Genomic DNA, 25438 nt, shown 5'->3' on the forward strand with positions numbered 1-25438 from the left:
AGGAAACTATTTAAAATCAAAGAAGAATAAGCAAGAAAAAGAGAGAGAGGAGGGAGGAAGAGGGGGGGGGGGAGGGGGAGAAAGAGAGAAAGAGAGTGAGAAGGAAAAAAGAAGTTATAATATTGTTAAATTATTAATTAAATATTGTTAAATATTATCGATATTTACCATATTATAAATAAGTATTTTTTAATATTATTAATAGCTTTACTTATTTTAGTTATTTAATTTTATTAATGTTATATTTTACAAAGAGGAAAGAACATAATATAAAATAATTTATTATTATTATATAATTATTTATTACTTATTACTTAATAATTGAATTATTACATTTATAATTAATTAATTAACCCTTTGCACTCGAGGCCGTTTCCGCGCGGACTAATCAGCAACTCGAAGCGTTTCGTAGCGCTTTTGGTGAATTTCTTATCTCTAACTTAAAATGATTACACACATAAATTAACACATAAAACTTTTATATTTTAATATTTAATGTATCTTTACATCTTTACGAAGATAATTTCTTAAACATTAGTCTTTGTAATTTTGCTTTGTATGATATTTCATGTAACAATTGCCGAGATGCATGCCCGGCTTTTCGGGACAAGTATCACAATAGTATGTCGTTTGATGTCTTTTGCCGGGGTTATTTCTTTGAGAGCAGACCTTGCAATCCTTCCTAACTCCTGTTAGAATGTTATGCAGCTTTCCATTTAGGCGGATGTTTTCGGAATCGGAGGTTGAAGTCGAAGCTCGAGCACGGGTCTGACGAAAATCTCCAGTCAATTGCCGAACTAAGGTTTTCACATACCGCAAGTGATTAAGCGGCTGTTCTCCTCTCCGTTGTTTAGTGATTTTATAAAGTATATATGAATCTATTGAGCAAATTTCCAGACCCCAAAAAAACAGTTTACGCCACCATTTCAAGGATTTTCTTAAGAAACAGTACGTTGAGGCTAATTGATTTGCACGATCGACACCGCCCATATGTTTTATATAATTTATTACAACATTAGGCTTTTTGACGGTAACTTCAATACCACCTCGTAAAATTCTTTTCACAGGAGTCATTCCCGCATTATTCCAATTGGTCAAGCACGTGACAACCCTCTTGTCCTTCCATGATAAAACTAAGGTATTTCCTTTGCGGTAAGCTACTGTCGATTTCTTGCGGAATTTTGTTTTTTTTATTCGATTTGGCAAATGCTTCCTATTCGTTAAGATTATTCCTGTCAAGTGGCATTTCAATTTGAATAATTCTGCAGCCAAGATAAAGCTGGTGTAATACCGATCGGTGAACATATGGTGTCCTTGAGTACCAGGCACTTTCTCCAGCAGCATCGTATAAAGGTGCAGCGGTATTCTTGCTGATATCGGAAGGTCGGGCCTTATCAATTTCTCCGTGGTAAGACTTCCATAATAAGGAAGAATACCACAGATATATCCAGTATTTGAGTCTGCTATTGTGTAAACTCTAATACCCCATTTAGTTGGTTTTTTCGGGTTGTAAGTAATAAAGGAAATCCGACCTTTGAATTTGATAGTGGACTCATCCACACAAATTTCTTCTCCCAGTGTAAAATACTTCAAAAGTTTAGAATTTATATAGTCAAGAAAGCAGCTTACTAGCTGTAAACGTGTTCTTGGACCTGCATCTTTTGTTGGGATCGTTTTTAGATGAAGCATCCAAAAAATCTGGCTGAATCTGTCTCTGTTTAATTTGTTTGAATAAAAAGGAATGTAACTGACATCATTCCGTGACCAGTACTCTTGTAAATTCGCCAGCGGCATTGTCCCCATATTTATTATGACTCCATATTTATTATGCCCACATTTCTTCGATAGTCACACTGTGCCAAGTTCGCCATATTGAGTACGGTGATAGCGTCTTGTTCTCTAACTTTGTTCTAGCGTAGTTATTTGTTTCAGTAACTATTTCATTTACGAGTTCATTAGTAAAAAACAGTTTGAAAAAATTCAACGGTTCTTTCTTGTCTGCGTGTATGTGCGGTCCTGCAGGAGTGTCGCCGGCTATAAACGGTATTCTCGAGGGTATTTCTTCGGATTCTGTACAACTAATCCATTCAGAACTGTCGGATCGTGGGTCTTCTGCAGTATCACTATCGCTGTCACATTCACTGTCTATTATTCTGATCTTTCGTCTTCTTACACCTCTTACTTCATCACTATCATCATCACTGCTCGTGTTCTCTCTATCGTCAAGCTCTCTGTGTATAGCTGTAATTTCCTCGTTTAGCAACTCTAAATCAAACTCATCTTCACTCGAGCTTATTTCATTACTAAGTTCCATAGTAATGGGCATCAGAAACTTCAATTTTTCTGTTCCTTCTGCCAAGGCTGTCAAGTTCGAACTGATGCCGAAAATGCAGTCCGCTTCATAGTACCGCACTAATCTCAGATAAGAAAATCTTACGTAGTTTGAAAGGGAGATTACGTCATCTTTGTAAAATTATATACGCAGTGCTTAGGAACGAACTTCAAAGAACAAGATCACAAACATAAACAAGATATCACCAGATAAGAAAACATAAATAGTTATCACCGCGCATCGAATTTCCGCACCAAACAAAGTGGTGAGCGAGAGTCACCTCTCGAGTTGCGGCATTAAATCATGTGGTGAGCGAGAATCACCTCTCGAGTTGCGGCATTAAATCATGTGGTGAGTGAGTCACCTCTCGAGTGCAAAGGGTAAAAATTTTAATTGATTAATAAATAAAGTATTACATAATTGATAATGATGATGATGATGATTATGATGATGATGATGATATTGATGATGCTAATGATGATGATTATTTTGATGATGATAATGATCAAAAGAGAAATTATTAAGAAAAATAAATTCTTTGAGAATTAAAAACTAATAATTTTGTTTAATATTATTAATATTATTAATTAATTTATGATTATTATATAATTATTTATTACTTTGTTGTGCCTCTAGCCGCTAAGGAAGAGGTCTTTCGGGATTTGTACGCCCGAAGGATTAGGATGCTCGAAATAAGACACTCCCGGACGTTAGGTATAATTTAGTATATTTTGCAAGATTTAATACATTTTCACTTATTCGCGATTATAATAGTCGGGCGCGATACGTACGGTACTTCGATACTATTACTGAGCGAGCGAGTAGCCAGCGAGTAGCCCCCCGTCGGTGCATCTCACACTTATTATACATCTTAATTAATTAGGTCATTGATTGGGGAGGAGTATGGTGTCCCTGACCGGGGCATGTCTCGTGCTCCGCTTATCAGTCTGTCTCGTGCCCGACAAAAACAGTACGTGAAATCCACGTTATTAACATGTGGATCAGCATCGTGGAATCCACATGAATATTCGAGTGGACAATCCATCTATAATCTACTGGGTACTATAATCTACGTGGATGAGATAATCGATTTAATGTGGAAATCCATACGAAAATTTCACGAACTTTCGAGACACATCCTCGTAGTATCCACATGAATTCTTGTTTTATAATCGAATGGATTTTTTCACATTACATGCAAGGTTTTAAATTAAAAATAAAGAGAAACATGTAAGAAACTATATAGTATTTATTTTAATTAAACATTATTAAAATATTGCACAAAATATTATATATAATATATATATGAAATATAAAATTAGAGAAACATGTTTATATATTGTCCTAATATACATACATACATGTAGTATACAAACATTGATGTATAACAAATATAATTCAAGGACAGAAATATCACCAACATATGGGAAGTTATTAACATATACATAAACAAAAAATAAAATAAAATACAGCGTAACTTCTTCAATTTTTCTATTTGAATTATTTTCCGATTGCTCGCCTTGTTGCTTGCCCTTCTTTAATCTAAGCTCTTCGTTTTCAAGACTTTTTTTGCGTCCTTTAACCAGTTCGCAATATGGGAGTCTGCACTCTCTTTATTATATAAAAAGTGAAAGTCCCTATCTTTTCTTTCTTGTGAATGCCTTTTCAAAGCAGCTGCAAACAAAAAAAGATCACATATTAAATGAATATATTCGTAATGTAAATATATTAGTTATACAAATATCAAATTTAGATTGACTATAGAAATTAATCATATTTATATAATATTAATAACCCAGATAGCCAAGTCTGTCGAAAGCAAATCATGCCAATTGCCTGCTATCAATTATTGTTAGCAAAAAGGATACAAATTTGGTACAGAAGTTGTTATTTCAGATTAAATCGACAGATTGGTGCCAAAAACAAAGCAGAGTATGCTCACAGAATCTGATAGCAGAAAACGAGCAAGATTTGCTAACATGACTTGATGTCAGATTGGTTGCAAAAACCGAGCAAGATCTGCGCGCGCGCAATCTGATGGCCGATTGATAGCAAAAACCGAGCAGGATCTGCGCGCGTGCAATTTGACGGCAGATTGGTAGCAGAAATCGAGCAGGATCTGCTAACTTGACTTGACGTCAGATTGTCGGCAGAAACCAAGCAAGATTTGCGCGCGCGCAATCTGATGGCAAATTGGCAGCAGAAACCGAGAGGAATTTGCAGCTTTTAGCCATTTATATAATTTATTGAAATAGTATAGTTTATTCGCTTACCGCTATGCAGCGCACTATTTATTTTCTATACCCGTATTCAAGTTCTTGTCATAAGCGTATATAAAGCCTGCAAAATGCGATTAATGACATTTTAATTATTTTTATCAGTTTAATTTCTGATACGATTCCCATACAGGGGAATTCAGATATTAAACTAATTTTTGGAAAATCGGACAAGTAGATGTCCGATTTTCACTTATTCGGACAGAAATTGTCTGAATAAATGAAAATCGTTATTATCTACTTAGATATAAAATAGAAATTAAATTCCATATATAAATCTTTAATTTTATAAATTATTTAAATTTTTATATATATTACATTAATATATGTTATTAATATTATATATTTATATGTTATTAATACAAATGTCAGAAAATGACGTCTTGTGAATGTGATATATCAACTATTGACGCCATTTTCGGATTTTATGAGACCCAGCTTAGGACATCTAATTGATCATTTTGTGACCAAAATTTACCGTCATTTTTCCACTTGGGTTTGAGATCCTTTAAATTCATTTAAATGCACCATTTTATATGAATGGCCAAAAGTTACAGATTCTGCTCGGTTTCTGCTACCAATCTGCCGTCAGTTTGCGCGCGCGCAGATTCTGCTCGGTTTCTGCCATCAATCTGACGTCAAATTATGTTAGCAGATCCTGCTCGGTTTCTGCTGCCAATCTGCTCTCAGATTCTGTGAGCAGGCTCTGCTGGCAGATCATTAGCCTAATGCGGACATAACAGATGCCAAATTGCTATTAAGAGCTGAGGAAATCTGTTGCCAATCTGCTGGCATATTGCGCGCATTTTGCTTACTGGGAATATCATAAATCTCACCAATGATAAGACCATAAGATATCGTATCTAGAAATTTCTTTTTCTGAATTCTTGCTCCTTCTCTATTTGTTCCCTTTAAATTAAAATTTATTGCGACTTTGTTTGATATCAGTTTGCGCATAATGCAATACACAGAGCCTTTCAAATCTTCCTTACCATGCTCTACTAACAATCAAATCTGTAAAACATGAAAATATATAATATGGAATAGCGGCCACTATAATTTATATATTTTCAAAATAAAAGAGAAGGAAATATTTTCTTACTATTATCAATTTTTTCTCTTCGTCTAAATTAAAATCTTCCCATTTGTAGAATTCCTCCATAGAAGTCAATGGAAGAGTTGTAATCCCGATAGAATTTTCAAGTGTTTCCTCAGGATGACATGTCGCAGTATAAATTTTTATAATGGTGACATAAAGTTTATCAATACGACTTCTCAAATCACTTATAGCAGCCATTATAGTTCTTTCGTTGAAACTTGCTATTTTGTAAAAAAATAATTTATTGTTATAATATAGAAAAAAAGAATGAGTACCACAATATGAGGAAATGTTTTAGCCATTGAAAGAATGCAACTTACCTTATTCCTGACAGGTGATTTCCCACACAGAAAAATGATATGTATTAGATATCTGCTAGATATCTTCAATGTCTACCAGGGATATCCACAGGATATACAGAAACAGCTATTAGACATGCTATGGATATCCAAATGTCCGCCATTCAAGATCTCATAAATATCTATAGGATATCTACATAAATATCCATTAGGTATCCATACAATATGCAGTGGATATTTATGAAGATATCCATTAAGCATCCATACAATATCCAGTGGATACTTATGTAGATATCCATTGCATGTATACTGGATATTCATTAAATCTCTGTGTGGATATCCATTTAATGTTCCATAAATATGCATAGAATATATAGGCCAATATCCACTGGACATCTACATCAATATTCAGACGATATTTATATAGATATCTACTGGATATATAATTGATATTTATTAGATTTTGGCATGGATATCCATACAATGTTCTATATTCTTCTTTATTGTTTATACTCTCTCCCCTTTACGGGTTTGAGAGTCTTTACATAACCATTACATGTATTCTTATAAACAAGCCTTATACTATCTTACGAACTATTCGCTTCAAATCGAAATTATTAATCTTATCTCTAAGCGCTTGCGACCTTGCCCTGGGCTTCCATTTCCTCTTACCATTCTCAATTTCAAAATTTGACTCTAGTCCGCAACTTTTTTCTTGGCTTTTTCCCTACTCTGTGCAACCCGCTCTCTCCCTCAGATCTTCCAGCTTCTTCATCCATTCCTCCCCCTGACCGTTTTCATTCAGAATCCATTTAATTCTCTCTTCTGTACTCTCCCCTCCTCCTTCGTCACCCGTACACCCCTCTAACACATGCCACCATGTTTCCTGCTCATTCCTACAAATTCTACATACATTCTCTTCTTCTTTCATCCAATACCTGCATGCTCTAACACCCTCTCCCATTCTGAATCTAACTACTCTATTCCATTTGCTCTCCTTTTTAATTTTTTCCAGGTACTCTGATCCCCCCTTAACCATTCTATACCAGCTGTTGTACCTCGAATCTGCGATTTTTTCCCATCTTTCCTCCCCTTGTCTTACCTTCATCTCTTCCTCTATTTCCTCCCACTCTCTAACCCTCACATTCATGCCTCATTTGATATCTCTCATCCTTCCATTTTGAACGCCCCACGTTGCCCCTCCTCTCTTTATCCATAACCTCCCGGGCACACGCTTGTGCAATTTTGCTTCCCTCTCCCCTTCTTAGTTTCTCTTCGAACTTCCAGGCTCTTTTCACTTGCCTGACCACCATTTTTTCTCGTCCTATTTCTTCCCTTAGCATATAACCTGGGCAGCTCCAACTCACTCCCATCACCCATCTCAGAAATCTCTCATGCAAACTTTCTACTCTTTTATGCTCTTTTCATCCCCAAATTTCCACTCCATAGCTTAACACTGACCATACTAACACGTCATACATCCACACTCTCGTCTTCCAGTCGTCCTTGAACCTTCTTTTTCCTATACCCCATACTTGTCCCATTACTTTGCTCGCACTTTCTAATCTCTTTCTCACCTGCAACTCGCTTCCTCCCCTCGTTTCGAACCAGTATCCTAGGTAGCAAAACTCATCCACCAGCTCCACCACCACGCCATTTATCCTCCATTCGTACTCTAAACTACCCCTTTTATTTCTAAAACACATCATTGGTCTTGTTCACATTCACCGTTAAACCTTTTCTCTCACATAGTCTTCACTCTCATCAACAGATTCATACCTCTTTCATCATCCGCTATTAGCACTACATCATCTGCATAAGCTAGTGAATAAATCCTGCCTGTTCCCAATATTGTCCCCCCTTTCCCTTTCCTCTCCAACTTCTCCTCTAAATTTGCCAAAAGAATATTAAACAAAAGTGGACTCAACGGGCACCCTTGCCTAAGCCCCCTTCCTGTCCAGAAAACCTCACCTTTCTTATCTCCTATCTTCACTCTTATCTTAGTATCCACAAATATTTCTTTTATCTTCTCTATTAAACCTTCGTCTACTCCTCTCTCTTTCATGGCTGACCATAACACCCTCCTGTTAACTGAGTCAAATGCTGCCTTAAAGCCCACAAACAATGCGACTAGTTTTCCTTTCTTCTGCCCAAGGTTCCTGTTGACTAGGTAGTTGAGCACGTAGACGTTGTCTGTGGTTCCTATCCCTTTTCGAAAACCCGTTTGATTATGTGGTATACTTCCCTTTTCTTCCATCTGTCTTTCCAACCTTCTTCTAAGCACTTCCGCATAAATTTTATATCCCACCGACATGAGTGTGATACCTCTATATTCCTCCACCCTTTTTCCCCTCTCCTTTCTTAAGCAACGGTATTACCAGTCCTGTCTTCCATTCCTCCGGCCACCCTTCTCCTTTCCATACCTTATTGCATATCCTCCTCATCTCTTCCCTCACCCCTGTTCCTCCATATTTTAGTGCTTCATTTTCCAAGCCATCTTCCTCTGTTGCCTTATTTCTTTTCAACCTTGTAATCGCCTCATTTACCTTCTCTCTACTAATCTCGTTTTCTCTGTCGTCATCCCCATCCATTGCCTTTCTCCCTTCTCCCTTTACCCTATATTCCACACCTCCTAACAGCCCCTTGAAATGCTTCGTCCATTCTTTCATTCCTATTTCTTCATTTATACCCTTCCTTCCTCCTCTTTCCCTATTTATCACTTCCCATTCCCTACCTTCTTTTACTGTTTTCTCTACCTCTTCCTTATACCTTTCTTTCCCCTTCTGTCTTTTCTCCTTTATCATTCTTTCATGCTCCCTCTTTCTCCTGTTGAGTTCTCCTTTTTCCATTTCCCCTTCCCTCCATTTTCTTATACTTTCCTTCATCCTATCTTTACTTTCCGTGCATTCATCATCCCACCAACCTCTCCTAAGCCCCTCTTCTATTACTCTCGGTCTCACTTCTTCTCTTACCTTATCAATCACTCCTTTTAGTTTTCCTAGCAGAATGTCTACTCCTTCCTCTTCCAAACTCCCTATCTCCTCGTTTTCTATTTTTTCTCTAAATTCTCTCAAATTTTCCTCCCCCCAACTGCCCATTTTCAATTTGCTTTCTCTCTTTCGTTTCCTCTTCCCCCTATTGCTCTTTTGTCCACCACATCTCATTGTCGCGATCATCGGAAAGTGTTCTGAGCCTATCACGTTGCCCACTTCCATTCCTACCATCAGCTTCCTTATTCTTTCTTCTACCAGAATGTAATCTATTACGGTGTCCCCTATACCCGCGTACGTATATTCGCTTCTTCATCTCCCCTTGTATTGCCATTACAAATGAACCATCCCACCTCTCCCAACAAGTCCAGTAGCCTCCTGCCCTCCCGATCCGTTTCCTTTTGTTTCGATTTTCTTACGAACACCTCCTTTTCTCTATCCCATATCTCTCCCCCTTGTTCCCCTGTCCACGCGTTCATATCCCCTTCTATAAGAACCAGCCTCTCCTCTTTTTCCTCTATCCATTTCCTTATTGTTCTCTATCCTTCCTCCTCTCCTCTTCTTCTGTACACGCATACTACATCCGCGATGACTTTTCCTAATTTTATTCTTCTGACCATTGTTCACTATTATGTTCTTTTTCCTCTTCATTCTCTCTTCCCCTTCCATTCTTCTTTCAATCTCAATCAGTCTCAAGCACCACCTTTCATTCTGCTCTTGCTTAACCACCTCACACTCTCTCGCTTCTTCCAAACTTCCTTTCTCTTTCACTTTAGGCTCTTTCTTTAGTTCTAGTTTGCTCACTCTCTCTTCTAGCAGTTTCATGTCCCTTTTCCTATCCTCCTCGTTCTCTCTCTGCCTACTCTCTATACTTTCTAATTTATTTCAAACCTTCTCTTTCTCTCCTTTCCATAATTTATCCCATTCTTCCCACTTTTGTCTCACTTTTCTTACCTCTTCTTTTATCTGTTCCCCTTGCCTCTTAATATCATTCAGTCTTCCGCAAGTCTCCTTATATATATATATATATATATATATATATATTGCTCCAAAAGTGCACGCATACATTATATATCATACAGCATACATATAATTACATACGCTTTAACTTAACAATTACGCTTCAACTTAATCATATTTATTTATACGCTTGTAAATAACCTTGAAAAAAATAATGCAAAAATTCATATTTTAAAAACATTGATGAGGGAACATCATCGTATGTAAAATAAATAAATCAAAATTTTTAGGAAATAAAAACGTAACAATATACGTATAGATATCTCATTATAAAACTGCATCTATATAAAACTACAACATTTAATTTTATAGTAAACAATGAAGTGAAAATTATCGAAATAAAGGAAATAGACAATAACAGTAATTGTATGGGTAAATAACTTCCATATTACAAATTACAAATTAGTTAGATTGATCTAATTGGGTTGAGTCAAAATATTTAATATAACATCGTAAATTTACTATAAATCATTATTAGCAAAAGAAGCTTATTTTAAATTAATAAATATTGTATACATATTTAATAAAATGTTATTATTCAACCTTTGCAAGAGGATTTTGTGTTGATTTTCAAATATACCAATTATTCTTAATCATCTAAAATTAATCCCGTAGAATGTACAATAATACTTTTGCAGAGAAAACAAATTGATTAATTTCGTAAACAAAAAAATAGTATTTTTATACAATGTCTGGAGAAAGGGGGGGGAAAGGGAGAGAAAGAGAGAGAGAGAGAGAGAGAGAGAGAGAGAGAGAGAGAGAGAGAGAGAGAGCGTGTGTGCGATCAGCTGTTTGCTACACGCGATGGGTATAAAAGAGAAAGACAGAGAGAGAGAGAAAGAGCATGTGTGCGATCAGCTGTTTGCTACATGCGATGGGTCTAAGAGAAAGAGAGAGAGAGAGAGAGAGAGAGAGAGAGTTATAGTTAATGAAATACATTTACTGTTATTATCTATTTCCTTTTCGACAATTTCCACTCTCCACTATAAAATTATATAACACTGGATAGTAACATTTTCTCTTAGGACCGTAAAACTAACGAATAATACTATGAAATGAACTAACGATGATCTTTATCATCCTTATCACAATTGTCATAATTGTACGTTTGCACATTCAGTTTTTCTGAGACGCTATATAAAACATACCATATCTTTCTTCAGATGAGACTTTTCATTATTTCGAGCGGCGATGGCAGATACGTAAACAGTGGAAATCTCACGATGAGATAGCCCATGTACGACAATTGCACTAGACACATTTGACACAAATGACGGACACATCCACGTCATATAAGTATTCATCAGTATGCTTCTGGCATCTTATTGCTGAAACAATGAAACAAACCATTCTTTTTAGTTTGGAGTTTAATGTCTCGAAAGAATGCGCAGTCTTTGAAATGTGTATACAGAACCGTGTATACAGAATTAAGTTATCAGAAACATACCTGACAAATTCCGATGCCAAATTCTTTGAAACGAGGACCTATTAGAAGCACTAGTTCGAGATCTTTTTTGGAAGGTTGAAACTATATACCGGCAAATACCGATGCCATAATATAATGTAAGACTCGGTAGTCTTTCCGACTGTTGAAATTGCACTGCAACAAAATAATTTAGTTATATCAAATTAATTTAGATATATGTATATGCTACTGCTAAAATAAATATATGAAATATATTATTACGCACATTATTACGTGTATTATGTATCACGACTAGCCAACGTGGTCACAAAACACAAAATAATTTTTGAGTATATCTTTATACAGAATAATCAAAAGAAAAAGAAAATATATTTATAGAACAAATTTGTGCACAAAAGGACACCCAAACCACCGATGAGATACTATTAAAGACCGATGGTCTTACGGGAGTTAGTGTGACTGAAAAAAGATCGCTGCGCACTAGCGTCCTCTCAGTAATATTGCGGCCAGAATGAGAAACAGTATCTAAAATCTAAGAGATGGTAAAATAATATATGGTAACACGAGAAATGTAATTATTCGGAAAAAATATCAGTTCAGCATCCATATATACGAAATATTTCGTATATATGGACTCTGAAATGATATTTTTTCGAATAATTGCATTTCTATATATATACATATAATTCTTTTAATAGATCGTACATGTATTATTTCGAAGTGACGATATTTCTTTTCGAATAATTACATTTCGCAGTAATTTTTGGAAAGAGAAGTTTAACTCTTAAATTTGTTATATTTCCCATGTTATTTCAGGTATATGTATAATTGCACACACACCTACACATATTTTTTTTATATATGTAATAATCATATATATCTGAAATGTAACGTAATATAATTAATTATATATAATATATATACATCTGAAATGACATGGAAAATGTAACAAATTATAATAATATTAATGTGTAAATTGTTAGCTGCTCATACAGAGCATTTCCAGGAGACGCCACGTGGAGGCCAATTGACATGTAATGTAGAATTCTTTTGAAATAAGCATAACATAATACATACATATATATATATATATATATATATATATATATATATATATAATTTTATGTGCGCAGATATGAAACACACATGTCTGCGCATAAAAAAATAAAGTATAAAATCAATAAAATGTACTATAATTGTAAAGAATTCTAAGTTAACTGTCTCCCTTTGCAGTTCGGTCCGTCATAAGACCGCAAACTGCACACTATCCTACTTTTCATAAATCGCTTCATTAGATAAATTACGATTTATATGTTCCGTGTTAAATATACGTGCCTTTTACTCGATCCGCATAAAATGCCACGAGTTAATGTAAAATATTTTTGATCGTACCGCTCTAGGAGCCGCGATCTTTTTACTCGATCCGCATAAAATGCCGCGAGTTAATGTAAAGATATATTTTACATACTTTGTATATTCGTCAGCTTTTGTGGAGGTTTATGCTGAGAGCGATTTTTTGAAATCCTTAATCGCTCTCCTAACCAAATTAAATCTTTATGTATTTTTACTTTCATCATATAATATGCAAGATCCTTTCGGTGGGAGCTGCAAGTATCATGTTGAAACCAACCGGGATATTGCATGTCTACAGCTTGTATCATTAATGGAAATAGGATATCTAATATGTTATAATTCCCTCTGATATTAGGATAGCCTGCATCAAATATTGCATTTATTAGCTTAAATACAAATGAAAACTCTGCTGTAGGAACATATAAATGTCCTAATTCTTGATCGTCATGAGTCTCATATGCTCGGAAAAATGTTAAAATTTGTCTTGCATGTGTCAGTTCGTGATTTTTGTTAATAAATGACATATGCGACATTGTTCGCAACCAGATTTTGTAACACATTTTTTTGCCACAAATCCTGCAAAATATTCAATAGCAGATGCTTCTAAAGTTTCATCATTTGCATATGATCAATAACAGTTTTTTATACGTTAATCAACATATTTTCATTATCATTACTTTCATAATCGTTAATTATATTTATTGGCGCTGTTAACTCAACATGAGATGTTTTATCAATGTCAGATGTATTTTTATGTATTAAATTTGGAAGTAAGATTTCATCTTCATCATCTAAGCAATTTGCAAATTGAGCAGGCTTAGATAAATTTAATACAATGTTTTTTTTGTAATAATAATCGAAAAACTTTTGCAGTTGGATTTTGATTATATGTTCCACCATACATACGTATCATGGAAAACAAATTTTCCAACGGATCTTGGTTTACTCTAGAAGTCATAAAAAATTTAACTTCTTCACGTTTCAAATCATCCCATAATAGTAAAATAGCTTTTACAGAAATTTGTAATCCCTCAAAACATGGCGGTATTTTATTATTATTATTTGTGATAGTGCGCCATTTGGAACAATTTTCCAATAATTGTATTAAATTATTTTCTACATCTAACCGATTTTCTGATAACGCACAAGCATTTGGATTTGGATGATTACAATTTCGACTATTTAAAGAATCGAAACTGTTATTAAGAATTGTAAAAAATTCAGCAGTATGCATTACAGTTTCACTATTAATTCCGCCTGTTGTTCTTGCAGTTAACAAAGCTGCCGATACTCTGCGACTGAATATCTGCAGAGCTAAACGGCATTTCATTCTATCAAAATTATTAGGATTTATATGAGTAGTAATACTAGGCGGGTTCTAACTCAGGTCTTCTGAGGGGAGGTGAGGGGCGAGGGGAAACCGGCGCGGGGGGGTATGACGTCACGGGGGGGGGGGGGTTGTATGACGTCACAGGGGGGTATGACGTCACGCGGGCGGAGGGAGATTTTGGCGGCGCGGGGTCCGCGGAGAGGGGGAGGGGGACCGCGGCGGAACGGTAGGCGCGGGGTCCGCGGAGAGGGGGAGGGGGACCGCGGCGGAACGGTAGGCGCGGGGTCCGCGGAGAGGGGGAGGGGGACCGCGGCGGAACGGTAGGCGCGGGGTCCGCGGAGAGGGGGAGGGGACCGCGGCGGAACGGTAGGCGCGGGGTCCGCGGGGAAGAGGGAACGCGAAGGTACGACGCCGCAGCGCGGTGTATTACAAAGGGCGAGTGTCGATGTCCGGCTGCTCGAGAATTTATAAACATTATAAACAAATATCATCTCATACTGCACTATTGCACGTGCGGCATTGTTGAATTTCGTAGAAAGATTATTGCACGTGCGGCATTGTTGAATTTCGTAGAAAAATGATAAGGTTAGCGCCGATGTTTGGCTGCTATAATTTATTATAAACAAAATAAAACCATCGCGGTGGTCTCTTCATCTTTTTTTTTTCCAGGAAGAGCCGCTCGCGCACTATTGCGCGTAACATTAAAATTAGATGATAAGGCGAGCGCCGATGTCCGGCTGCTATAATTCGCGTCGGGACATGTTTATCGGTGTACTTAAAGGCGGGTGTCGATGTCTGAAAAATAAGGCGAGCGCCGATTTCCGACTACTCGAGAATTTATAAATAATATAAACAAGATAGAACCATCGCGGTGCTCTCTTCATCTTTTTCCAGGAAGAGCCGTTTATGATATCGCTTGTCGGGATACGTTTCGCGATACCATAACGCGATAGATTAAAAATATATAATGAAGAACGAAGGGTGTCAAAAATTCAGTATGCGATTTGAAAGCTTACGGTCCGTATATCGACTGAAAGAGGAAGATTTTGTGATAATCTGCATAAAAATGGAAATAGACGAAGTTATTGTTATTGAAGATGAGGATATCATTCTCGAAGACGCCGATGATGAAGTTATTATTATTGAAGATGAGGATGTCATTCTCGAAGACAACTTGATGGAAATTGTGAATGTGTCGGACGATTCATCAGACGAAGACGAAGACCGCATACTTTCGGAGGATTCCGATTATAACAGTGATTACAGCAGTGTTAGTACGGACATAAATCAACGTACTTTAAACCGCGTTGAAATAAATAGTTTAGGTGCGTTAAAAATGTGTTGCATATACTTTTATTATAAAAGTGAACACAATGAAAAAATTTGCACATGCTGTTTTATGCGCATTGCAGACTTATTTTCAAATATTCGTGTTGTGCGACAGCATGAAAATGCAATTTACGAACTAATCCTGGGAGCGTTTTGCAGAGAATGTGGAAAACCGCTGCATCAGATAATGCCCTGCAACATGTGCCCAATTTGCACTGTATAAGCTGGACACATTTTGTGGGTGAGAACCACATTGAAATACTCAAAGAATTAATTGTATCTATTTTAAAAAATATTAAATTTATATTAATATAATATTTTTCTGTTTCAGATGTACATAACGCGATAGATGAAAAAATATATAATGAAGAACGAAGGGTGTCAAAAGTGTATAACGAAAAATTTTGGTCGCTCGAAGAAAAGTCAAATGCTTTTCCTTCGCACATGCTCTCCGACACACTTAAACGCGTCAGTAATAAACACTGCCGCAGCAGATCTGGATTTTTCCGATGCTATAGGATAGTATCGTTCGAGTTGCCGGCGAGAACGCTATGTAGTGAAAAGAGTAAAAGTTAAGTAATAAGATATAAAAATGCCATCATTGATCGAATTAGTGTTGCGCCGAGAACGCTATAACGCGTCGTGGTGGTCGCAAGACCTGGTGATAGGGCTGCTGAGAGCCCTATTAAATTTGGTTGTATACCAGAGAGTAAGTAGCATATTTTATTTTACGTTGTATTAATTATTTATAATATATTATTATTATTCAATTTTAATTTTATTTTACAGTACGACAGTACAATGGAAATAAAAATCCCAGGATTTGTAAACATTGAACGCCGGCAATTTGTGAGAGCGGTGCGGCGGCACGAGCGCTATTTGCGTGAGGACGTATGGGAAGACAATGGCTCCGACGGTCTCTATTTAGACCTGAGACGTCTCTTCGGCCTCGAACCCTACGAGGAGGACATAGAGGAATTATGGGGTTGATTGTAAGTATCTATTTTTAAAAAATATTAAATATTAAAAAAATTAAATTAGTATACTAATAAGACTTTTATTTTTCTGTTTCAGAAGGAGCGCCGCTTGTATATATATATTTTTATTATTTTTATTTTTATTATTACTTTTAACACACACACACACACACACACACACACACATTTGTATTATACACACGTTTTGTAAAATAAACATTATTATATATAATAAAATGATTATTTCTGCACCTTCTTCTTTCCTTTTCCTACTCGTGCATGCCTCGCATTATCTCTCTTTCTCCCGCGAACGTATCCTTTTCCCACGCCAATGCGAACGCTATCCTTCTCCTACACGCGTGCATGCTTAGTGCTATCTCCCTCACACTCACCGCTTTACGAACGCCGTATCCCGCATCATCATCATCCACGCGCATATCTCGCGCTCATGCGAACGCCTCGCGCCGTTCTTCTCCCACACGCGTGCATGCGGTCGCCTCGCCCTATCTCCCTTATACTCACCGTCATACGAACGCTATACTTATCGCACCGACTTACGAACGCTATCCCTTTTCCGCGCTCATGCGAACGCCTCGCGCCATCCTTCTCCCACGCATTACGGCATCGTACCTTAAGATCGCGCGCGGTTTGTACTGAGGATATGCAAGGAAGGGAAGCGAAAGAAATACATAATCATTTTTTTTTTCATTTTTTAACATATTTATTTATTTATATTACCATACATCACCCCGTCTCAAGGTTTCAGACAAAATTTCATCCACAGCATAAGCTAATAGTTCGCAATCTATGATAGATGTTTTATCATAGACTTCGCGCAAGATTTTAACCGCAGAATCTCTCTCGGAGCCAAACATATTACTTTGCAAACTCCGAACAAATTGATCGAAACTCTCATTTACAGCTTCTAGATTCCCGCACAGCTTCAAATATTCGTGATTAACACAGTGTTCGAGTTCGAATAAGAAAAATATAGTTGACGATTTCATGTACAAGCAAGAATCGCGCAACGTAAGTTTGACAACACTCGCATCACTTATTTTAACAATCTCAATTGTTAAATCGTTAATCCATATCGGTGCATGATTAGGCGCCTGTACAAGTTGTTCAATGTCCGCTCGTTTCAACATTAGCGATTCCCATGTATCGATAGACAAAACGATTCGGTTGCCTCGGTTATCACCCAGATGCAGTTCCACGTAAGATGTTATTCCAACGCTGATTCCGATATCCAAGTATTTATAAGCGTCAAAGCAAATCTGCGTACCAAAATACGTGGTTTATCGCATCTGAAAAATACAAAAATATGAAATAGCATGGAAAAAACATATATATGAAAAAATATATAAAAAATATATAAAACATTTGTGATACTTACAAATCAAGTGGTTTCTTGTACGGCTTAACTTCATCTCGTGGTTTCTTGCACGGTTTAATTTCGTCTCGTGGAACGTAGTAATTCGCGCGTTTGCAACCGTTGCCGGTGCTTCCTTCAGCGGAGTACATTTTGTCTCTCGGTTATGAGAAGTGAACCGTTGGTACTAGCGGTTGATGCGACACTGATCGTATAAAAATTAATCGAATATACGTGACGCTTATGTTTCAAAAGTATGATGTGGTGGGAGATCAATGCTCTGAAAATTTAGGAAAAGGGGAAACGGTTAACGTATGATGCGATGGGATATTATTGCTTTGAAAATTTAGGAGAAGGGGAAACGGTTAACGTATGATGCGATGGGATATTATTGCTTTGAAAATTTAGGAGAAGGGGAAACGGTCAACGTATGATGCGATGGGAGATTATTGTTCTGAAAATTTAGGAGAAGGGGAAACGGCCAACGATACAAAGAATTCTTAGAAATGACTCGCGAGGAAAGGAGTGGGAAGGGGAAACGGCCAACGTTAAAAGGAATTCTTAGAAACGACTCGCGAGGAAAGGAGTGGGGAGAATAAGAAATAAAAAAAACATTAAATACGTTTACACATTTTATTTATAAAAATATTACAATTTTTTTTGATATTGCGACCACCAGTTAAATATTTTTAATACATTCTGTAATGCGCAATTCTTAACATGTTTTCCGCATCGTATAGTATTAGTAACATCTAGATTATTTAAAGATTCAATATCTTCGTAATCAGCATCCAAAGTCTCGATGATTAAATTTTCTCTCGCAAGATTCTCAAGCAAATCCACCAGCCATTCCCGATTCTGGCATCCCTTAACGTACACGAGAGTCGATGTCTCGGCACGTTTCCGTCTTCCCATCGTAATCTATGATGATTCGCGATCAGCCAGGAAGCGCAGGATTTGTCGGATTTCGTGAGGAGATTCCATGGTAGGGGGTATGTAAAAATGTAATGTGTTAGAACAGTCCCCTTTTTCAGCACCGCCACCTCCTTTACAACAAATTTCATCCCGACGAAGAATCCTTGTAGGTCCACGAACGTTGGTACAGACATAACGTTTTTCTTTTTTATATCAACACGTCGAGAACAAGACTGCGATTGATCCTGATGTATTATAGATTTTATATCGTCTCATTCCCCTTAGGTGATTTTGCGCACAACATTGGTCAACGGGTTGTACTGAATCACGCGGTCGTGTATGATGAGGCAGTACGCTGTGGTATTCGGTGGCACGTTCTCCTTACACTCGAATTTCAATCTCACATCCACGGTTGCGCTTTTGACCGATTCGTTTTGTCGAGAGCAATCGATGATCACGAATGGACCGTTACGTAAAAATTGCGTGATGGTGAGACTCGGTTCGAGATACTCGTATCCGTAATACTTTTTGCAGAAACGTTGATACGTGTCGTACAAAATCGACCATCTGTTTTTATCGAAATCCAGATTCATATCGTCGTACGGATAACATTCCGAGTTCAGATAGAGTTTCACGTTGGTCAATTTACAATCGTCGAATCGACTCGTATCCTCGGACATGACGTTCTTCCGACCTGTCTGCAGAACGAAAACAACGTATCGTGGCTTCTCCAGCTGAGTCGCGGTTTTAATGGGCCACGAATGTTTGGTTGTACGCTGCAATAGCGGAAATTCGTACAGATCCCACGAGCGAAAACCCATACTGAGGTATTGTCCGCTTTCCAAGGCGCGCAGCATCGATAACTTGTTAATCTCGTTCAATACGACGTGCGGCATTCGCCATTGTATCTTGAATATGTCGATCACAGGCTCCAACACCAAATTTCTAATCAGGCAATTGTTGTCGTTGCGCGATCGTATTAAGATCAATTCGTGACGAGCGTTAATCACCACGCGCCTGTAATCCTCGCAAAATCCCAATAACATGTAGAGCGGTACGCAAAAATTGAAGTATCCATTCGTGTTAGTAGGCGAATCCCAGCCGGCGTTTCTCATAATCACGGTTCTATCGGATGATATCGTTACATAGTTCTTGAATGTGCTGGTTATTCCCACATTTCTGCTACGATCAATCTCCACACCGTCGAGTTCGTATCGAATCTCATCGAACATGAACGCGACGCAATTATTTCCCAGTACCACATCAAACCCTTCAGCTGGTTTGTTTATCTTTAGTTTTCCCTCGATGTATAGAAAACTCTCATACGGCAACGTATACAGATCCTGTTGTTGTATGGGTATTCGTATCTCATCGCTGTGCTCAAACGTCGTATTGGCGTACGGGTTGTACGTGTGAGTCTCGATCTTGACGATACGATCGTCAAAGACCGGCTCGCCTTCGATGTTAAGGATATCGGTCATGTTTTCTCAGATATTTCGCACCGCGAATCCCAAAGATTGCAAAAATTCAACGTTTGACGCGTTGAGTTTCTTTTTCTTGGCGCAACCGGATAATCGAATATTAGCGATTGTTGACATTGTTGTCGTTGTTGTCGCGTTATCTTTCGCGTCTTTCGCTCCGCTCAACACGAGCATCTCATGTATCGCGCGCTAATTTTGTCGCCGTCGTACGTGCAATCTGATGGTGATCTCTTCTCCTCGAAAATCGAGCAATCGTCCGGCTTGATCCGCGACGCGTATCGTTAGATCCTTAATGCTCCGCGCGATGATCGGCAGGTAAATGATCTGCGCCGGTGTTTCCGATATCTTATATCCTGGCGGCACGCTCGGTGAAAATTCATGTATCGTATGAACGCGTTTGCCATTGCTGTACGCACCAGCGGTCACGTTACACTCTACGCTGATAATATTTACGTTGATGATATTAATCGGTATGTCCGATTGGTGCCAGTGTCCCGGCTGCAATATACGCTTCGACGAGAATCCCAGCAGCGATCCAATGTTGTTGGGTTTGTTAAAGTTTACTCTGAAAGCGCACTTGATCTCGCTATTCATCGTATTGTAATTAGCACGGAGCACTATCGGGTATTCTACAACCTCGTCTTCGTCACCGTTCGCTCGAACGGTCTCCTCTCGCGATATCCCCGTGATATCACCGCGTTTGTCAACTACGCGTCGCGGGCGTTTCCGTGAAATTGCACATTTTTTCAAAAAATCGTGTATTGCGTGTATCTCGTACGATTCCTCGGAAATCGTAATTTCCGTGTCATCCTCATCGAAATAAAATTTATTATTCGAGGAATTCACGTTCGATATCGTATGATAAGTCTCAAAATTTGTTAGACCGAGCTCGTAATCACCGTCGCTCAAATCTATGGCCGGATGGTAGTGTGCCGTGAGGACGCTACTCTTCCCGGTCAGCGTGAATGTCATAGACATGTCGGCAAAACTGTTTAACGAATACTGAATCTTAACGGCGCATTGTCAGGCTTTAAGTTCGCACCGATTGTCGTCGACTGTTCGGAGAAACCGCAGACACAATTGTCCGCAGATGCTTTGATCGTAAGATTGAAAGGACGCGCGATTGTACTCGATCTTCGTCACATTCCATCCAAAATATCGCACCAATTCATTCGGAGGTCGAAGATTACCAAAACCGTCGAAATATATAACGCGATTTCCCCTCTTTGCGTACGCTACCCAATGAGTACCCGGTCCTTTGGCGTTATTCAAATTCACGATACCGCTTTCGTTTCGATATATACCACCGATCGGTAACGAATCACGCATGAAAACCCCTCTAAAGTATGGTATACGCATACGTTTCGCCAATTGTTCTAATTGTATGTTCGTTGTCACACCCATAGGCATTTTTAGCGTCTTTTTGACGTTTTTTTTTCTTCGTTGCCACTCCTTGTCCACGTTTGTACGGGCCGAGATATAGTCCCTGTCCGTATTTATACGGAGCGAGATAAAGCCCGCGACCTTCCATCGCGCGATCGTGGCGTTGCAGCTCCTCCAGCTGACGGCGCGCGGCTTTGCTGTCGTTCACCGCCTTGGCCACGCCAGCCGCTCCGCCGATCAAGGATCCGAGCGCACCCAACATCGGTAGAATCGGCAATACACCGCCTCGTTTCGCTGTCGGAAGTATCCGCTTTTTCGTCGACCTTTTCCGCGTAGTCCTCATCTTCGTCTTTGTCTTCGTTTTCATACCCATGCCGATTTTTGTCTTGGCTTTCATCGCTGCCCAAACAGCTGTAGCTGCGGCTCTCTCACCGAGAGTCGAATCTTTCGCGACGATGCGAGTTCGCGCTTTCTCGGCGAGTATCCTGTCAGCCGCGTGTCTCTCGGTGAGATCGGTGTTCCGGGAATACGCTCTATCGTGCTCGCGACAGGCCGCGTCCAATGGATTTATACCCCGATCACCTCTCGCCAATCGTTTTTCCAAATGAGTGCCCGGACCGCAAAACTGATAGCCGAGGATATGTAACTCGAAAGGAAGGGCGTTTATCGCACGATTTAATAGGCCTGTACCTATTTTCGTTGACATTCGCCGCAATCTTTTATCAACGGTGCTGGACCGTCGATGTGCGTTCGCTGCCACGGTTGATTGTAATGTTCGTAACAGCGTCGATATTGTTGAACCTCTAAATCCGCTTTTATATGTTCCGGAAGCTTGTCCCACAAGTAGTGGTCGTGATCGCCGCACATTCGCAACAGAACAACTTTCGGCACAAATTGTAACTGTTCGGCGCTCAAATCGCAAATATCGGAAGGTCTCGACAGTAGGACGAACATTTTCGTTACTGAGCGATTCGCGGTTCCGCGCACCTATAAATAGGCGTTCGATCCGGCGTTCCTCAGTCGATAGTGTGAAAATGAGATTCGTGCGACAACCTTTGGCGATACGCGTGACGAATTGCGACGATAGATTACGATCGATGGGGGACAACGCGGAGATGCGCAAGCATGGTACGATGCTACCGACTACTATACGCGCGATCGTTTGCGGTCCCTCGAATTGTGGTAAAACCAACGTTCTGATAAGCCTGCTGGAAAGTCCACACGGTGTACGTTTCGAAAACGTGTACGTGTACTCAAAGTCGTTGCAACAACCAAAATATCGATATCTGGAGAATTTGCTGACATCGATCGACGAAATCGGCTACTTCACGTTCTCCAACAACAGTGACGTCATTCCGCCGAGCGAGGCGCGTCCAAACTCGATCTTTGTGTTCGATGACGTGGCATGTGATAAGCAAGATGCTGTGAGAGAGTACTTCTCAATGGGCCGGCACTCGAGCGTCGACTGCTTTTATCTCTGTCAGACGTACGCGAGAATACCTAAACATCTGATACGCGACAACGCGAACCTGCTGATCCTGTTCAAACAGGATGGTACCAACCTGAAACACGTGTACAACGATCACGTGAATACCGACATGCCGTACGATGAATTTTGCGCGTTGTGTCGCGATTGTTGGCAATGCAAGTATGGATTCGTAGTGATAGATAAGGACAGCTTGCTCAACGATGGGCGATACAGAAAAGGATTTAACGTGTTCGCGATACCGCAAAACGATTAGTCGTTGCCGATACTTCGTCGGAGGTGAAATGTAAGAGAGAGAGAGATTGACATTTTTTTGCTTTTCCGCGATGGCTGCGATCGATAAGAGCGAGAATATTCGCGAGCGTGAGAAGATTGCGAGGGCAATTGTGAAAACGAGCGAATCGATTCGCAAGAAACATCGCGCTTTGAAGACCGGTAAGATCGATGAGGATATCGTGTTGGACAGGCGCTTTAGACCTCTCATCGAGCCGCTACAAAAGATCGTCGACAACTCTAGCTCGATCGCGGTGAAGAACGAGCCGGGGAGTAACACCGACGCGGGGATCGAAGCGTTATCCATCCCGAAGCGCGAGAAAGATGATGCGACACCGCAAAAAAGAAAACGATCCAATTGCAGGTCGGATCGCTCACCAGCACCGCATAAATCGAAACGGTTGGACCCTCTACTGGATGTACCGCCGATAACCTCTACACCATCAGCGTCAATGAGAACCGTACAACCTACGATGTCCGAATTACTCGCGAACGTGGATGTTTTCGAAACCACGGACGACTCGCTCGTGACATCCGTCCGAAATCAGTTGCAAACACTGGAAGGCCGAGAAACGTTGCGAGATCAGTTAGGTCCGCTGGGTCGGAGGTACGTCTGGCCTGTCCTGAGCGGCGATCGAGAGAGCGGTATTGACACCGTGTACGGTGTTTATTTCGACAACGATGGAATGATGTTCGGTAATAAACGTTTTGACGTGGACAACGCGGATAACATAATTATCGACGGCGTACGATACGTCGGCACACCTGGTCTTTACGAGTTGATCTTCAAAAAAGTCCCCGATGACGTCATCTATACGGAGGATGACAAGCAAACGTACAAGAGTATGCTGTTGACGACGAACGCGCATAAACGCAATCACGATGCGCAGGGTCGATTAATGGGCAACAGGGGATACAAGTACAAAGAAATAATCGCAAAGCTGATACCGATCGAACCCAAAAAAACAAAATCTGGAAAGGGATTATTCGCGCTTCGCGCGATGACGCTAGCCGACAACAAGATCGACTACGTGCACTGGGACGATCCCAACGAGCTGGTGGATTGTTTACGATTGCTCGACGCTTCGCACCAAGCGGGCCACAACGGCCACGACAACGAGATCCTATCGATCATCGAGGAACTTCGCGAAGCCGGTATTATTATAAATTAAGCGGTATCTCGGCAAAACTAATCAATCGATCGACCGACGTCTCTCGCATCGATGATGCGCATCAACAAATTTGGAATGTCCGAGCAGAGCAATGACACGACGAATGTCATTTCGTATCGTCGATGGAACGGATTAATGAGAAATTTCGTGCGCGATAACGCTCTGTGTCGCGCCGTTACGGACTTTGACGCGAGGTCGCGCAAGATTCGTCGTGTAGCGCAACTTGTGGCTGATACCGACGCCATCAACAAACTGTACGTGGATCAATGCGTTAAAACGTTGAGAAATCAACTGAAAGAGTTAGACGAGAAGCTTGCAGCGTTAGAGAAAGACGTGCGAGCGTTACAGATTGTGGTAAACGAGCTTCGGCGTGTGAATATCGCTAGATTAGAAACGTCAACGAACGACAACGAAACAACGACGACGAAACGTTAACGAAACGTCAACAAACACTAACGAAACGTCAACGAACGACAACAAAACGACGACAAAACGTCAACGAAACGTCAACGAACGACAATGGACGACAAGAAACGGTTCACGGACAGCTACGGACGGTTCACGAACGGCTACGAACGGTTGAAGGACGGTCGAACGGTTCAGGAACGATTGTCGGACGGTTATCTAAAGGCTCAGGAACGGTTCAGGAACGGCTGCGAACGAATTAGGAACGGCTACCGAACGGGTCAGGAACGGCTACGAACGGCTATCGAACGGCGACGAATGACGGATGACAAAGAACCACTATTGAAAGACGACGACCGGGAATAAACGGTTATTGAGTGGTTAAAAGTTAGAGATATAAATTATAATGTAATTTCTTTACACGTATTATTACGCACCGACTAGCCGCACCGCTAAAAACATGACATCGTTAAAATCCAACGGACGTAAAAATATCGAGAAGCTACGACTCGTCGAGGAA

General features: G+C 39.6%; 2 protein-coding genes and 1 pseudogene across 2 annotated transcripts; 1 reads left to right on the forward strand and 2 right to left on the reverse strand.

The window, feature by feature from the left end:
• Window positions 1–534: 534 nt before the first annotated feature.
• Window positions 535–1794, reverse strand: LOC138943068 (piggyBac transposable element-derived protein 4-like). Its single transcript, XM_070313586.1, has one exon. It carries the CDS (start codon window positions 1792–1794, stop codon window positions 535–537), a length of 1260 nt encoding a protein of 419 aa, XP_070169687.1.
• Window positions 1795–1825: 31 nt separating this feature from the next.
• LOC138943069 (uncharacterized) overlaps window positions 1826–25438 on the reverse strand; it is a 43134-nt pseudogene continuing 19521 nt past the window's right edge.
• LOC138943036 (uncharacterized) lies at window positions 23395–24518 on the forward strand. Its single transcript, XM_070313555.1, has one exon. The coding sequence runs from the start codon at window positions 23395–23397 to the stop codon at window positions 24511–24513; it is 1119 nt and encodes a 372-aa protein (XP_070169656.1). The 3' UTR covers window positions 24514–24518.

Source organism: Polyergus mexicanus, unplaced genomic scaffold (assembly GCF_030449975.1).
Source record: "Polyergus mexicanus isolate NDT 795.1 unplaced genomic scaffold, iyPolMexi1.0 SCAF_25, whole genome shotgun sequence".
Classification (NCBI taxonomy): Eukaryota; Metazoa; Arthropoda; class Insecta; order Hymenoptera; family Formicidae; genus Polyergus; species Polyergus mexicanus.